This window comes from Lytechinus variegatus, chromosome 14 (assembly GCF_018143015.1).
Source record: "Lytechinus variegatus isolate NC3 chromosome 14, Lvar_3.0, whole genome shotgun sequence".
Classification (NCBI taxonomy): Eukaryota; Metazoa; Echinodermata; class Echinoidea; order Temnopleuroida; family Toxopneustidae; genus Lytechinus; species Lytechinus variegatus.
This window is the reverse complement of record NC_054753.1, coordinates 32,523,043-32,540,930: the sequence shown is the minus strand read 5'-3', so window position 1 is coordinate 32,540,930 and position 17,888 is coordinate 32,523,043. Positions and strand designations below refer to the sequence as shown.

The window sequence follows — 17,888 nt, the reverse complement described above, 5'->3', positions numbered from 1 at the left end:
TGATGTTCTGTTTAATAACCAGTTTGTCCAATAGCCCTTTAGTCCATATACCATTTGGTCTAATTGAACTAGGTGTTAAATTGTGCAATATGAATGGAAATGAAATGGATATTAGACAAAGTGATGATTGGACCAAATTGTTTGTTGGACCAAATTGTTTGTTGGACCAAATGGTTGTTAAGACAAAATGTCGAAGGACGGAATGGCATGTGACTAAATGAAAGTAGACATGTGGTGAGTGGATGAGTTGGCAGTAGACAAATTTGCAATTTACCCCCCCCCCTGTTAGATGCTATAGCACTCACTCATAAGTAAAAATAATTGGTGTAATACCTGCTTTTATTAACTCTATTTCTGTCATGGCAAACCTTAATTGTTTTTTTCGCATTTCATCATGTTATCCCAAAGACCTCTATTATGAGAAGATCACATATTGTTGACAGCTCTCGACAGTATACTTATTCATTCATGTTATTTCTGACAAATAAGTATAAAACATCTATAAGACATTGAGTCTTTTTTTTCAATTATAAACCTTTCACTGTGACATCAGATGTAGAAATAAAACAAAACTCCTGAAAGATGATTTAACTGAGAGGCAGCATATGTAATAAGCAATCTTGTGACATCTGTCGTTACATATGTTCTGAAGCAAAACATAAAACTTGAACATTATTTTCAAAAGACACTTAAAAGCACAGATCAATGAGGGCAGCACAGCTGAAGAAACACCAATCATTTAGACCCCTGAACAGTTCTGTTATTGAAAAAAGGAGTTTACAAAAGTTGGGAGGGGTGCTCCTTCTGAGGACACATGTAATTGCTCAATAGAACATTATTGATTATCTGAAGATGGCAATAAAATATTCAAGGACAATTAACAATGTTTAAAACATTCAATACGGTTATTTACCAGAAAATCCATCAATATACCTTGTTTGCTCAGACATGCAAACCGAAAAACATTTTTCACGACCTTTGGGCTTAAAATGATTTAATGATTGTCTGGACTCTCTCTCAGAAAGGTTATATTGAGGATGAATTATATAAAGGGATTTTTAAGATTAGATTCCAAATTGATCCTAATTTGTGGTTATCAAAGACTAGAATTCCTGTTGAGATTACATGCATTCAAAGCAAGACTTTAATTGAAGAGAACAGTTTCACTCGGTGCACTTAATCAAAGTGATTTCATTCATCTGTCTTTTTGCCTTATCGTCTTAAAAGGTTACATACATTGAGGAATGGGTTGATTGCCCATAATGTGATGGGTTACAAACTGTAACTTCCACTAAGTATTACAATCCAATCTCTAGCTAGTCTCCTGAAGGGTTTTCAATGAACAGAATGTAGAGCATATTCCACAAACATATCTGAGAAGCATTTTATACATTAAAACAAGTAAAAAAAAAACCTCTGTAAATAACAACCAAAGATCGAGTACTATGACTGAGTTTACAACTTTCAATATGATAAGCACAGCAAATTTTTATGAACATGAATTTATTTCAATGTTTTAAATAAGAGAGCAATGAGATTAATAGTAAACATCAATATTCTGAGCAAGTGTTCAAACTTTAAAAGCAAGGCAAAGAATCTGTGAAGTGGTCCAAGACTGGATCCTTAACCTGTTGAGGACTAACCACACATAGAGGCAGGCTGGAGTCTATGGGAAGTGTGTGTTATCACATAAATAATCAGCCTCCAATGGGTTTAAAAGTACTAGGAGAATATAGGAATACATCAGGATGAAGCATTAAACATTCAAAGACATCCCTTCCATTTGGAATCTTCTTCCTACTTAACAACGACAGTATCTTTAAACAGGTGACCAATTGCACAAGAACAAACTAGCCGCGAACAAATTTGACAAGCCATCGCGCCGCACCCGTGAACGGAGCGTGAAATGAAGCGGCATCGGCAGCATCAGTTGCTGGATCTGTTTGGCAAATACAACTTTAGTCCAACAATGATGCGACAGCGGTGCTGCCGGCGGAAATGGTTTGGCTGAAGTAATCCATGCTATTCCGCTTGAGAAGGCATTTAATGATTGTTAATATGAGCATTGGAACTCTTGTACTATTTGCTTTTAAGACTTGAGGTGGGCACCACTACATGAAAGCAAAATTCAGTTAATACTTTTCCGAAGCACTCTTAAAACGAAGCCCAATATCCCTCCTCCTTTCCCATCTCCTTCCACGTGGCTGTTATCATTTATTCATGTACACATGAACCTTGATTTGTACTATCCTCTCAGAACATTTTAAAATTCTCTGAACGTTTTAATTCACCCCGTATCTTAGCAAAAAACACTATGGAACACCTTCACACAAATATTGATAAATGCTGCAAAAAGATGGATATCTATTGAAAGGAACCTTGGTAAATACAAAGAAAAATTACTTCAAGAATACAATTTTAGAACGTTTTAGATTTTCTATTGTTTTTCATGAAACAGTAAAATCAACAATTTTTATTTCTGGACAGCATCATTATATTCCTATCAATATTACAACCTACAGGAAACAAGAATTTCTTGACTTGATCGATGTGATGTGTGATTTGTAATATAATTTTTACTCTCTATCTTGCAGGATGAGCTATATTACTAATTGTCTAGCTGAAAAACAGCTTAGAATCAACAAAACCCGACTCCTTCCAACTTTCAATTCAATTTGTTGACCATTACAGATCTATAAAGCAATTTTCACACCCCAGTGAGGCACACTCTGTCAGTGAATAGATCTCTGATAATCATAAATATTCATCGGTACGCTTGGTTTGGTCAAAATTCCTCTTGCATATCATCACACCTACAATCAGATTTCACAGCCACTTAAGGATTGAAATGCCTCATTGGATATAACTAGCACTGATATCGTTAGAGATTGGAAAAAGTCAACAAAAGCCTGTAGTTTATTCCATTATGAAAAAAAAATATTCAGAAGGATACATGAAGAAATATATTCTCAAGTAAGATATGGTTACCAGAGATATGTTCTTGAAAGAATTGTAAGGAAGGCTACATGAAAATTCCCTCAAACTGAATTGACAAACATGCTTTATGAAATATTGCCTTACTCATGCCTAAATGAAATCAACTCTCTCTCAGTTTACAGTACACTTAAATGATTAATATTCCAACATGGATATATTCTGAAGGTGAATTCCTGAAGGCAAGCAAGCTTCCATTCCAGTTTATTACTGAAGACATGTCACATTACTTGATTTCTGGCTATGTTTATTACCAATCTGACCCCACGGGCTACCAATTTGACATTAATTTTTGACAAAATATTCCACAGCGAGGCAGCAGTCACCCAGAAGTTTAACAAATGATCAATTGAAACCTACTTTGTTCATTAAGGTATACTACCGCAGGGCACATTTAGAATGCTTTGAGCAAAGATGTCTCATAACCTTGGTAAAAATCAGAGAAAGATAATGTTTAGGTTACCAAGTGCTTTTTGAAACAAAGACACCAGAAATTCACTCTCGATTATTAATCAAATGTAACCCCGGACGGATGACTCAGAATCCTGGTCCCTTAGACCTTAGAAAAATAATCCTGACCGTTGTTTTGGGAAGATTTGATGACAAATTGGGCGAAGTATTAAAAGCTGTGTGGGTCATATCACTGCTAAATTAGCAGAAATGAAAATGGATATGGCCTGAGGGGGCGGGGATGGAAGAAAAAAAGGGAGGGATAGGGGGATAGAGTCTTTTCTAACCAGACCCTTCACAATCCTACCACAACCAACTGAATCAAATGGTAACCAATAAAGGGAGAGTTAAAAAGGTTAATGTTTCTCTAATTTCACAGTCACCACAGTAATGGTCATAAATTCTAAGAAGTCTTTCATACCCTACACCAACCATCTCAAAGAGGAGTCAGACATGCTACCAAACATAATGAATTAGACTCGCCATTGAGACTAGGTATATGGAGGGTGATCTTCTAGTAAAAGGGTAAAATCTTCAATCCTTTGATGGACCCAAGTGGGATTGGAACCACCTGATGACTCAATGTAGTGATTGCCTTTGACAGGCACAACTCACTGGAGTCTTGTGTTATTACTAGGGGTAAAGGGATGGAAGGGGATGCAGTCCAAGGGGTACAGTGGTGGTGGTATATTGGTGGTATTATAGGAGGAGACAAGGAATGAGTCAACATCTACTATAGATGACCCAAGATGAAAGCATTCTTAGGTGCCTGTCAAACTAGTTCAATGTGAGGTCATCTAGTGTTGTTATTGAAAGATGCTTCGGTCTCCTAATCATCTTATCATCCTTACATCATCTTATCTGGTCCATCTTTTCAATAAGATACATATCAACATCTGTTATCAAAACAAATGTCACCTTATGACCGACCGTTTTTTATTCAACAGCCTCTCTGGAGTCCACAATAGAACCAATCCATTATTATAAAACAATGAATCATTGCATTACAATCAAAACAAAGGATCCAACCAAGCAAATCAAATGCCCCAATATTTAATCTGCTCTTGATTCATTCTCAATCACATGATTCAATTTGGTAAAACATACTCCACCAAACTTGCGCTATAATTATATATATATTCATTTTGCAATCATTTTATTACACATATCTTTGAAAAATGAGAATGAATCAGATATAGATTTACATTATAAATACTTTAGAAAGTACAATATAATTATTTGATTTTATAAATTAATATGTATTTTTATATAATCATGACCAAATTAGCATAATTCAATCACATATTCAGTGATGGTATATATTAGTATTTTAGTTAAGAAGAGTCTTCAAATTGTATAATCAAACAAGTTTATCTAACAGATGAAGGTGAGGCAGTGGCAGAACTGAAAATTTAAAATTTATTTTACATTAATCTGTAATTTAGCAAGAATATTTTAACATTTGCGAAAAATTTTCCCTTGGAAAATCTAAAAGTGAGTGATTAGTCTCAGTAAAGTCATTACCACTCTCGCACCTTGAAAGCCTGTTGTAAACCCACGACAGCTGCTCTACATGAAATTATACGCCGCATTATTCCAGGATTCCCATTCTGATCCCAGTATTTTGTTGATCAAGCCGATGGTAATATGACCACTTTAGCCGATCCTCTGAGGAAGCACCCATCTCTCTCTTGACCACATCACTTTCTGAGGAATACTTCTGTTTGCTTTGGGGCACAAACTTCTCTTTCATAAGAATGAAATAAAAAAATATGCATAATACTATCCAAAAGAGAAAGGAGGTATAGGATAGGTGAAAGAGAAGAGAAAAAGAAATTGCTTTCGAAAGAAATTTGTCCGGTCATGCAATTCCAATCGCAAGAAAACAGTGGTCTCGCTTTCGGGGTAATTTGATACCGGTATCCTCGCTTGGGTTTTCCCTGATGGTTACCGGCGTGCACCCCCATTAGACCGATTGCTCTATTGTCAAGCCAAAACATTGACAGTCAAGTCTAGGGGGCTTGGGGGCCCCTCTCTACCGTGGACAAAGAGCTGTGGGCTTAAGTTACGGCCGCACTGCTCCGGTATCAGCCCCGGCGTATAAAACAGTCCACCTCGACCATCGAGTTTTCACCCTCGACAATGTCTGGTGTGATTGCCAAACAAAACCTCAATAGAAAGACAGGAAAGGAAAGGAGTTGGAGGAATTTTGCAAGAAAGAGAAGAAGGGGGAACAAAATTAGGTAACCAACCTTCACATTCACAGAGTAAGGTGAGGAGAGAAGGTCACAAATTGGAATGGAATAATTGAGAATGCTTCGAGCAACTTGACAGTCCCACGATTACAAAGCGCAAATCATATTTACAAATTTACATTGGTGGCGGGCACCACTGCAAAACTTGAAGAAACATTGTGGTCTTTGAAATTCAGCTTAATGCAGTCAACTGATTAATTGTTCCCCCCGAAACTTGATACGATATGCAAATAGATCTGGACCCCCCCTCCCAATCTCAAATCTTTCCATGTCCTATATTACAGTCTCACTTTGACTTTCAATCAACATAGAATTACATGTTCATGATCAAATTTGTCTTTCTCTAATGGTAGAACCTGATCATCTGAGTTGACATGTTAGGCAATCATGATCATAAAACCACCATGTTTTATATTGGGAGATTGAAGAGTCAAACATGGGGACTTGGTAATGGAACCTGCTAAATTCAATGGCATAATAACTTTGTTATTCCTCATTTTACATTAGCTTTGAAAAAAATTACTTCAATTACTTTGCAAAATAATTGCAAAATTACTTTTCCAAAGTATCTCATTAGATATGTACTTTTTTCAGTTCCCATGGTTCAAACCCTTCTAAATGTCAATTAGCTCATGCAACAACTTGCATATAAGCTGACTATTCAGATGTCATGTATAATTCTACTAACTTGCTCACCCAGGAGAGGAAAACTATGTGGATGATCAGTGAAAGAAAAATCTCAAGTTCTCATGGCACTACAAACACACCATCTTAACTTTTAGTTTTAATATTAAACTTGGTAGACAAGAGCTTCACAATCATCGTAATTTTCCCCCTCATTTCTTTCAACTTGTAATGAACGTGTGAATGCTTAGTCATCTTCCCTACAGTTCTCCTCTTTCTAACGTGATCAAAAACTAATAATGACCTCATCGTGTCTAATTAGTTCAGCTGATCTCTGTTTAAATCCCCCTGAATCTCAGATGGCCACGAAACCACCATCTCTTTCTCCATCTCACCTTGATGATGTTACTCTCCTATTCCTGCTATACCAAACCCCTTTAGATCCTCTAGAGTTTGTATGCGTGTTCAAGTGCCATTCCTGATACAATGGGTCAGGACGAGATTGGTGCAATTGGCCAGCCACCTTACCTGGACCCATCCCCGAGTGCAATTGCCCCCCTGAATCGACAATAAGACATCTATAGTCTGCAAATCAGACAGACATGTCACATGCTTTCTTCTTTATAATCTCGAAAATTATTGAGTGGTAGTATACTTCATTAGAAACGCTGAAAAGCAAGGTTCCAAGAGTTGCTAGTTTCATTACTATTATCTACTTTTTTATTGTTTTCTTGTCAGTATAATCAAATGTAGAGGGGAAATACCTCTAACTATTCATACCATCACACTTTGTAAGGTCTGCTGCTACCAGCCTAATAGGTTGCATTGCACTTTTTTCGCAGCACCATTCCTTAGCAAACGTTACATCTATTACACGGTTGCAGGGCCGCCTTCCTCCTAGGTAAAATCCAATAACTACCCCGCAATTTGAAGAGCAAACATTTTCGGGATTTGGGCCATGCACGCCCGCAGAGAGAGATACCTTGGAGATGAGGCGCTTGCTTGCGTTGAAATCAAATCGGTGTTTGCGCTTCCTGATGGTCGCCGTTTTGAGATCGCAGGGGCGAGGAGTCGTGCCCAGGTGACACTCTACCATACAGTTTTCCATCTATCCTCAGGACTTTTTGAGTTCTAGCTGGTGTAAAAGAATGCTTAATAGGAGGCAAAACGGGTCTGTGAGGAAGAATAAAACTCAGCTGTCGGTGTTAATTGTATTTATTTATTCTCAATTTTCATTCCTCAATTACGACATCCAATCAGACAACAGTTAAAGAGATCAGTTTGGCTCCCCTAATATGAAAAGCCTCTATTTTCACGGAACTCATGCAAAGGAATTCAAGTAAGTTAGATACCATACCCCTTTGCTAACAGATTTTAAAAGATTCTAATGAGTAAATTGCAAAATACAACTTTGAGTAATCGCTCAAGATGACAGCATTCACTTAAATTTAAGTTGCGATCCCCATAGAAAATATGAAAATGTCAATTTATCTCTTGGGTAAGGATACACCACACAAATGAAGAAATTCTGAAGCAGAATCATAATTCCACACTGCAAAAGCAAACATAGGTTTGAAGCCTACCACAGGATAGAGAGCCCCAAAATAGGTACCTGCCAAGCATTTTTCTTGCTCTGATGGTGAGAGCCAATCGCACCTCGTTAAAGATTCATCGTGGTATTGGGGTATTTAAACACTACTTCTGATCTCTGCAAATTTGCCTTCACAACAGCATCATCCCGCGAGGTTTGCATTTTAATATTGGCCCTAGAGGTGGGCTATACTTTTTGTCCATCATTTGCAATCAAAATCTCATCATCTTTTACCCTTCTCTTTTTCCTCTCTCCTCAAAAATATATCTCCTGAATTTATTTGGTATCCTTAAAACATTTTCCATTCTCCCTGGCTGAAGCAGGCATATTTTTCATTCCTCACATGAATAGGCAGCATAGAAATGATAGACATGAAGCAGGTAGACGGTCCAGTGGTAGGGTGGCAGCGGGTTCTAAACCAAGAGATCCAGGTTCAAGTCAAAGACATACTAGTATCCTATAGAGTGTCCTTAGCTTAGGATATGATAATAGTTTACTTGAAAGTGTGTATACTTATATGCAATGGGATATAAATACATTTAATATTGATTTAATATTAAAACAAATATATCACACGATAATCACAAAGATAAGTATGTTACGTTCTACATGAAGGTAAATCCAATAATTCTCATGCTATATATAGATACCAACATGGCTGCCAGTACAATGGATACATCTAGGATACAAACCTGCATATTTCTTCTTACATTTTAAACAAATGCCTCAATCCCCCCCCCCCCTCCACAATCTTACCATACCTGTAAACTGTAAGAGTGACATTCCACCTTGAACACTGTTTTACACACTGAATACCTCATCAAGATCTTGTAGTACTCAGCGTAACAGCCCAAAATCTGATGCATCTCACGTATACCGGAGCTAGTTCATGCGGAGTGCATCTTTATTTCTTCATCTCTTCTCTCTCTCTCTTCACCTTGCCCTCTCTAGATAAGATTAAACACTAAACCTGCTGCATTATTATTTAATGGAAATTGTGATTAGAAAGATGGTGAAGATTCCACCTTGAACTTTATAGCTAGTGGGGGATGTAGGTCATTTTCAACTAGGTTCATCCTGTAATACTATTATAAGGATTGTATGTGTAATTATTATTCCTTCTTGTTCTTTTGAAAGTGGTGACTTTGCTATATGTTCAATAATTGTAATATTTGTAACATGTTTTATTTCAAAGTAGTCAACATTTAAGATGCTGTTTTCTCTTCAATACATAATCTTCCCAGTAACCTAAATTCTCAAACATTGCCTGTCTCCTTTTCTCTCTCCCGTGTTATATTCCTTCATTTAAATCCATCAATCTCTCTTGTATTTTTTTTACTTCTTATTTTCATTCCTTACTCTCACAATTTCGTTTTATTTATTCCTTCCAATTATCTACCACTTTCTAATATCTTCCCTTGATCTTTCTTTCTTCCTTTTTCATTTTTTCACCTCCCTCCCTCTTTTTCTCTCTCTTCTATCTGCCAGTCAAATCTCTCCTCTTTCGTCCCTTCTCTTCTAAGTCTTTATCGTTCCCATCTCATCTTCTGCATCTCAAGATGCATTTAGAAACAAAACACATCACAACTTCATTTCTCCCTAATGTCTCACTCAAATGGATTTCTTTCTTTCACTCATACACAGTTGCAGATATTGCTTTTCAAGGCCCTGTTCACACCTATCAATCCACATCACTATTTTGAATTTAACTAGGTTTTGGGCGTTTAATCATTTCTATGAATAAAAATGAGCATAATAATCAAAGAAACATTGCTACCCACTCCTTAATCTCAAATTAGTAGTAGATTTATACAACTTTTTCTAAGACGTCAAAGCCAAGTTAATAAACTTGTAAGCTGAATCCAATATCAAAAGATAAATATACAATTAAAAAAAGATTTATAATGTATGTCCATAGCCAAACAAACAAAGACTTACAATGTCTGTGATGACAGATTTATTCAGTTGCAGAATAAATAACTTTAAATCATATTGCAATTTCAAAATCTAAGAGCTTGAAACTGGATGTTTTTCTGAGAGATTTTTGTAAGATGAATTTCCATGAAATGAAGAATATAGATTTAGTAATAAGAATCTTTTAACATTGGTATGCTAAGAGGACATTCTATAGAAATTTTCTACGAGGAAACCTTTGTGATCTAAATGAGGCCTACGTGTATCACAATATTGTGATATGGAGGAAAGCGACATTTGTGTGAGTCATAATAGGAGAGAATTGAAGATCTCTTTGGAGTTTGGAAGTGGTAGATGGGGGATACGGGAGATGGAAGATGCCTTCAGAACAGGATGAGACTGTTAATGTTGAAACAACATCCAGAAGGTCTTTATTAAAAGCCCTGACCTACAACCGATAGGCCTCTTATGCAAACACAAGAGTATGAGTGAGAGAGAAAGGGGTAAAAGAGAGAAACAAAATAAGAGTGGCAGATTAATGTGAGGGTGCAAGGGATGCGCACCCCTCTGAATTTTGTTAATCTCCCATTGAACATATAAAGAAAATTGTCCTCTTTGAGCCACTCTATTTCAACTCCCTGGATCTACCATTGTAACAATCAAGGTAAATTGCAATGGGATTTTTTTTTATATATATAAGTTAATCTAAATTAATTAAAGAAAGATTAACTTTGAATAAGTAAATTTTGAAGGCAGTAAAGGAAAAGATGACATGTAATGGTGAGAACAAGGGGGGTATTGAGTAGGGTATTAAACTGGGATATGATCAATGTTAAAGATAGAGAAAAAGAAGATGGAGAGGAAGAAATAAATGAAGAGAAGAGGAAAAGGAGAAAACATCAGCAAAGGAAAATCAATACTAATTATGACTGATCAAGTATACATTCTAAGAAGAGACTAGATATGGATAGGAACCAAGTTTAAAAAAACAAAAACAAAGATAGAAAAGAAACACAATATTTTTTTGCAATATTTTGCAATGCTGATAAACCTTGTACACACTCCTTCATGATCTTTTAAGAAGTATATAGAAAGAAAGGTCATACTATTATCATTCAATTTTTGTAAAAGGAAGAATGCAGCGTGCCCTTCTTCAATTAAATTCAATGTTTGGATTATAAATGCATTAGGTATTATTTCAGGAGTTGTTCTCTCCACATAAGTATGTGCAATATTATTTAGAGAGCACCAATTAGTGCTCTCAAAAAACTGTTGACATAAGAAAAGTTCAAGCTATACTTGAAAACAAAATACTGAAACAAAAAGAAAGAAAGAGAGAGAGAAAGGGAGAGAGAGAGTTTGGGAAAAAGGTATATTCTGACAAGAAGAATACAAACATGATCAGCGTCTGTCACAACTAGTTGCTGATGACAGGCTCTTAGAGCCTGGGCACTTCGCATTTGTCAATCAGCATGAAGAAAGAACCGCAGCATACCTTGCAAGAGGGAAATATTTTTCAATTTGGAAGAAACAGTGAAAGAAGATAAATAGAAGGGAGAGGGGGAAGGAGGGGGGAAGGGAGTGAGACAAAGGAAAAGGGAGTGCAATGTCTGGGAATATCTATGTTTTATGAAAGAATGAAAAAAGGAAAAAGAAAGATTGAATACGAAGATACTGAGAGTGGTAAAGAGAGAGGAACAAGAAAAAGAAATCATTTGGGGGTGCATTTCGTTGGTAGAACAGGGGTGAAAGTTGATAACGAGGTGCAGAGTTATGGCCCCGTCATAAGATACACACTTTCTGATTGGCTGAAGCTTTCTATTTCAAACACTTCTCTGGGATTACAAGGGGCAAAATGAGTACGAGGAATAGCCATCTTTCATTAGGACTCAACTCTAGGAATGATGTTTGACATAGACTTGGCAATCACTATGGTGGGAATGTACTCCGAAGTTGATATTACTTTTAAACTCTTGCCAGATGCCCACGGTAACGAGGTCCTCGATTAGATTTGTTATGTGTGATCACGGGCTAATTGGCTCCTGTTGGCTTGTTTGAATTTCATATGTGCATGTCATTTGATCCAAAATTTCACTTCATGGAATAGTCTCCCCCATCCCCTTTCCCTCTTTGAAATTCATAGAAACCTAACATGTCAATCACTAATTATGTCAAAGGTTACAGTGGTCCTAAATATCTTTTTTAGAACCAAAAGTCATTATTTAACATCGCCATAGAATAAAAGGGTTCTTTTCATTTTGTCGTTTATTTCATATCATCATTTCTTCACCCAGACAGACACAGCTACATTCAGGAACATTAATCATGTCACTTATAAATCAACATTGGCATACAATTTCAAAATAAAATCACAAATGCCATTTTCATTTAAGCAGGATTACTGATATTTTAACATATTTGGATTATTCAAAGGTAAGTTGTCCTAAATTCTTAGAAACATGTTCCAAGCATAGGCCTTCAAGACAATTCACAATGGGCCCTTACAGATATGAAGCCCTTTTATATTCCTAATTTTGTACAAGTCCCTCCAAGCCCAAAGGGGCATTATTTGGAGCTGTCCAATATTCTTAACTTTATATCAGACCTTCCAGCCCAGTTCCTATACTGGACTGCAACAGCTATTCTACATGGTCCTACAGCTGTCTTCATCAGATCCTCCAAACTGTTCCAAAGTCCTAACCTCACCCTAGATCTGCCCTCTTATGACCCTAGCTATAACACAACAACATTTTCATTTTCTTCAATAGTGTTCCCTGAATAAACACCTATTCCATCCCTCTGCCTTCGTGCTCCTATCATGTTTCAATCCATTCTCTCCCAAAGAAAATGTTGGGTCTTGCAAGACAACTGCTTTGCTCCCAGTTAGTTTCGGTCTTGGTTGGCAACCAGGTGACATCTTAATCGTTAAACAGTGCCATATACCTTCTCTCTCAACAAACAACACGGTTATAGAACTACTTGCAAGAGAATCAAACTTCAGAATACCTTCATTGCCCCCTTGATATTTTCTTGAATATCATTAGACACTCCCCACACATATGCATACAAATGAAGTTACATTATTCAAATTTCAATACAAACATTTAATGAAGACAGTAAACATAGTTGGTCACTCGCATGGTCACTGTAAAATTATAAACAACCTCAGAAATCTAATGTTCGAATAATATGTGAAGTTCAAAGAAATCTTCAAATTGGCAACCTCAATTATCTCCTCAATCAAATCAATGTCCCTTACCATGCTTACAGTAAACCTAAATTGACACACATTTTTTTCCACAATTTAGTGCAAAAATATTTTTCTGCAATTAAGTGCAAGAATTTTTTTTCCATATATTTTTTTTTTTAGATTTCATTCCTGGTAAAACAAAGTTCTTGAAATCTGCAAGCAAAGTTTAAAAAGTTCATAGAACATGTCTTGATGGCAATCTGTCAGATGGCAATCTGTCAGCTAGCTGTGAGAAGTCAAACATGACTTTCCACAAGGACTAGTAGTACAAAGACTGGCTAATTTGCCAAGTAATTGTCCCTTTTAGGTGAACAAATCATACAGCTTGACTTTGGCCAACACTAACTTGAATCCAATACAGCAGCAACCAATGCCAAATCAAATTTGAAACATGAAACGACTGGAACCGCAATACACTCTCTCAAAGAGATGTAAGATATTTCTTTACATTTGTTTGTACAAAACAATCCTCATGAAACTAGTCATGGAAAAGTTTGAGCATATATATTTAAATCTATTCTCTGTAACTCCATAATAAACAAGAAAAAAAAATCCCTTGACACTGCACATGTATGCAGCTTTCATTATATACCTTGCAATACATATCAAATTTCTCAACTTTCCTGTTAAAGTGTTCAAAGCTTGTAATTCTTGGGGGTACAAAAGTAGTAGAAACACGAACACTTTGCTGTCATTTGAATGGTTTTACTCTATAAAACTCTTTTCTAATCAGTGTTCTGGTGAACTTGCCTGAACTATGAAACTTGATATTTTTCATGTGAATATATATATATATATTTTTATTGGGGGTGGTGGTGTTCTCTCTCTCTCTCTTCCTCTCTCTTTCTTTCAAACTCTCTTTTCAGCTTTATTCTCTCATTGTGTCTATCGATCCCCATAGACATCAACAAAGTATGAGCCTCTATAGGGAAATCACAAAATAACCTACTCTGGTTTAACTCTCCCCTAGCCCAACTTTAATCTTACCAGGTAAACTAAATAATAACATAAACATAAAAATCATGAACATAAATTAACTATGATTTATGTAATTTATGCAAAATACAATAATGGATCCATATATTCCTTAACTCCCACCCCCCCCCCCTTATTCCTCAATTTATCAAAAACCTAGAAAATAGAGAATATGGAGAAAAGCCTGTCACAGTGAGTCTAAATCTTTGTTGAACATTGGGTCAAAGGTAGAATTCCCTATAGTGGGGCCAGAAGTTAAAATGTCAAAATTGTACAGCAATTTTCTCAGCCAGCCGAACAAAAAATATTTAACTTTAGAACACAGACTTGGCATAGATTGGGGTGATGGGCTGGAGGGAGTGGGGGAGCTTTTTTTAGGTAGGGGTGGGGAGGAGCGAAATGATATGGATGCAACATAAGGGAAAAGTTTATGAAAGAATCATTTCAAAAACATAATATGAAATGATTTCTAACAGGTGTATAGTTGATCATGTATCATGATACTGGGTAGCTTGCAGGAAACCATCCATCATAAAGATTTAAGAGATCAAACACCAGTCTCTCTCATGTCTCAACATTTATTTCCTACCATCATAACTTATCATTTACAGCAGAATATGACACCAGTCTTAATCTCTCCTGTATCATCTCAGGAGAGCATGCCAATATGGGTTCATAAAAAATCTGTCCCCCCCAACAAAACAAAATACCCAACACCATCTTAGTATTCAATTTCTTTTATCACACCAAATAGTATACATATGCAAAAATGTATCAACCCTTCATCTTCAAAATTGCAGTGAAGCAACGATGAGACAGTTTCATAGACTACTCTGTGTAGCAGGTGCCCATCATAACTGTCATAAAGTCTGGTTTATCTGGGCTAATAAGTGATGCACACTCCTAAACGATACCCTATGCACTGACACTCTATCATTCCCACTTCATGCCACTTATAAAAAGGCACAACATAATGATAGGGAAAAGAGGTGTGTCTTTAAGAAATGTAAAGAAAATCAGTATATCCATCAAAACAAAAAGGAAATGAATTGGGGTAAAGAGGAGCTTTAAAGAGAGAAACTCAGTAATGAAAGCTACTATTGTCCTTCTAAAGAGCGACATGCTTTCTACAGGAGACATAAAACAAAATATTTTGACTCATATTTTCCCCCTAGATCACACCATTGATATGCCATCCTGAGTCTTCATTGTTGCCATGGTAACATTCACCAGGGGATTGTAAGTTTAGACTTTCTTCCATCCTAGGTAACCATAACTGTCCTAATAAGTACAATAGCAATCCTAAAGAAAACAATATACATGGAAAATCCCACTTCCCAGAAAAATGAAATGACATTAATTAATTGGTTTCAAGCAAAACAGATGTTATAATTTTGTTACTTATAATGTATTTCATAGCAGAGTCAAAAAGAAATTTGGTGTTTTGTTTCATATAACATCAAGATATATACCCATAATAAGGAGAGGCGATGGAGATGGGAGGAAAGTGTGCTGAATAATAACTGTCATATTTGTGGATGATTTGCCGATCCTCAGAGGGGAAATGATGCTCCAAATTACACTAACAATCTGATTAACACCTCACTGCCTCAGTGATGCCTGCAAGCTATATGATAGAAAATCATAAGATGAGAGAGAGATGAAGAGAAAGAGAGAGAGAGGGGAGGTTGGTGGATGAGAGAAAGAATGAAAGAAAACACGATGGCAGTCACATAAAACTAGGGAGACAGAGCTAAACAATTAGGAAATGGTAAATGCATAATTTTAGGAAAGTTAGAGGGGCACAAGATAAATAATTTTCTTATATTCTGGTAACTCACACACAATCCCTGTAAGGGCACTTCAATTTTCTTTAATTAATATTGCTTGTATGAATGGGGCCACAGATACCTCTGCCTCCTGCTTGAATAAAATATTCTTGTTTAACAGTGCTAGTCATGATGAAGGCTTCCCCTATATATTGCCAATCATAATTTGGTGAATATTGTGAAAGTAATTTTTTTTCTTCTATTTTTGTTAACCTGTTACTAGGCATTTACAAACATCATAATTTGGATTTCTGTTTCCTTCAAGTGAACAAGTTCCTATTCTCCCATTCTCTGTTGAATAGTGTGAACAAAGATAAACTCTAGCTCTGATGAAAGTGACAATGATCTTCACTTCTTCTTCATGATATCCCTGGGGTTTTTAGTGTCAATTTCCCTTCTAGGGAAATATAACATTTCAATAATTAATGCTCTCACAAGAAATGAAACAAGACTTCTATTACTCAAAGAGTTTAAGCTTTTCTACATTAAAAAACCAAAGATGTGAAAAACTTAGAACCTCAGGAGTCCATTCAAACTATAATATTGACAGTCATTTAAAACAAAGAAACATTTCTTCAGGTAAACTATATTCCTTTACTATCTATTTCCATATTTTGTTCCCCGGAGCTGATCAAATAATCACTCTAAAAACAAACATCCTATTCTTGGTTTAAAGACGATATCGTATAGATAATATTCGAAGTAAACATATTAAGTTTTCTAACATGAAGGTCTATTTTTCTTTTTTCAAAATTCATCCCTTTTATTAAATATAATTATTTTCAAGGACTTGTCGGACAAGTAAAACTTTATTGATCAAAAAAAATGAATATGTTTGTAATTGTCTGGTATCAATAACATTGAAATCTAACTATTACCAGATATTGTAAGAACAGTCACTTCTTATCTTTATCTTCTCTCTTTTTCTCTGTCTTCCAATTTATCTGCTACTAATCAATGGCTGGAGGAAAGGACGACAAAAAAAGCTGAAATTTGAGAAAAACTTTGCAAAGGGGATCATGTTTCATAGGGGAGCATCTCGAGTTGATTACTTCTAAAAATGTCTTCTTTTCTTAAGCTTTGAAACGAAGACCAAAAGCAAGGGAAATCAACAGAAAAGCCACAAGTGATGATAAATTAAATTATGTCCTCCTTTTTTCTCTCCTTTTCTTGAATTTCTTCTGTTCCTTCACGTTTATCAGGTAGTGTTCAAGTGGTGAGTTTAAATCATAGTTTCCCAATAAAGAAACAAAGACAGTCTTAACATCTGTTCAAAATTTGTGCTACTGTACAAATATCATTAGAATTTATAGGCCTATGAAGCGTAACACTTTTATGAGACATTTAAAACTATGTACTACAAGAGATATTTCAAAGATGTTAAATAGAGATGACGAATGATTAATTAAACTCTCAAGCCAGAAATGTTGTAGAATATTGACTCATGATTTAACAGCACTTACAAAGCTTCAAATCACCCTAAATTAAGTTTCAAAAGCTTTAAAAATGTTATGGTGTGGACACAGCCGTAAATATCACAAAATAGCACAAGAAGATATGTGATGCTAGCGGGTATTCAGGTTGATTCTATTACAACGTTTCTCTATAAAAACTTCAAACAAAAACAAAAGACAGGATGGAACGGAGATGAAATATAAGAAGATTTCTAGTGAGGATATTGCAGGGTATTACAGTGGACTTGATATTGATGATGTAACCTTGAAACAAATGACACCAAAACAGTGCCTTTTTTTCAATAATGTTCCCTATTATTTCATTATATCTAAGAGAAGGGCCAATGTCCGGTATCAAATAAAGGCATCAAAAGTTAAATCTCTTAATAAAGGCATCAAAAGTTAAATCTCTTAATAAAGGCATCAAAAGTTAAATCTCTTAATAAAGGCATCAAAAGTTAAATCTCTTAATAAAGGCATCAAAAGTTAAAACAATGCACAGCAAAAATGTGACATTGCTATCGTAATATTTTTTTCATTTCCAGATTAATT

The 17,888-nt window shown here is 35.8% G+C and overlaps 1 protein-coding gene across 1 annotated transcript in view; it reads right to left on the bottom strand.

The window, feature by feature from the left end:
- LOC121427314 (ephrin type-A receptor 4-A-like) overlaps positions 1–6,861 on the bottom strand; it is a 41,724-nt gene extending 34,863 nt beyond the window's left edge. Inside the window, exon 1 of the mRNA XM_041623652.1 lies at positions 6,719–6,861. Coding sequence (XP_041479586.1) covers positions 6,719–6,861 — 143 coding nt within the window. The remainder of the gene's footprint in view (positions 1–6,718) is intronic.
- Between the last annotated feature and the right edge of the window lie 11,027 nt (positions 6,862–17,888).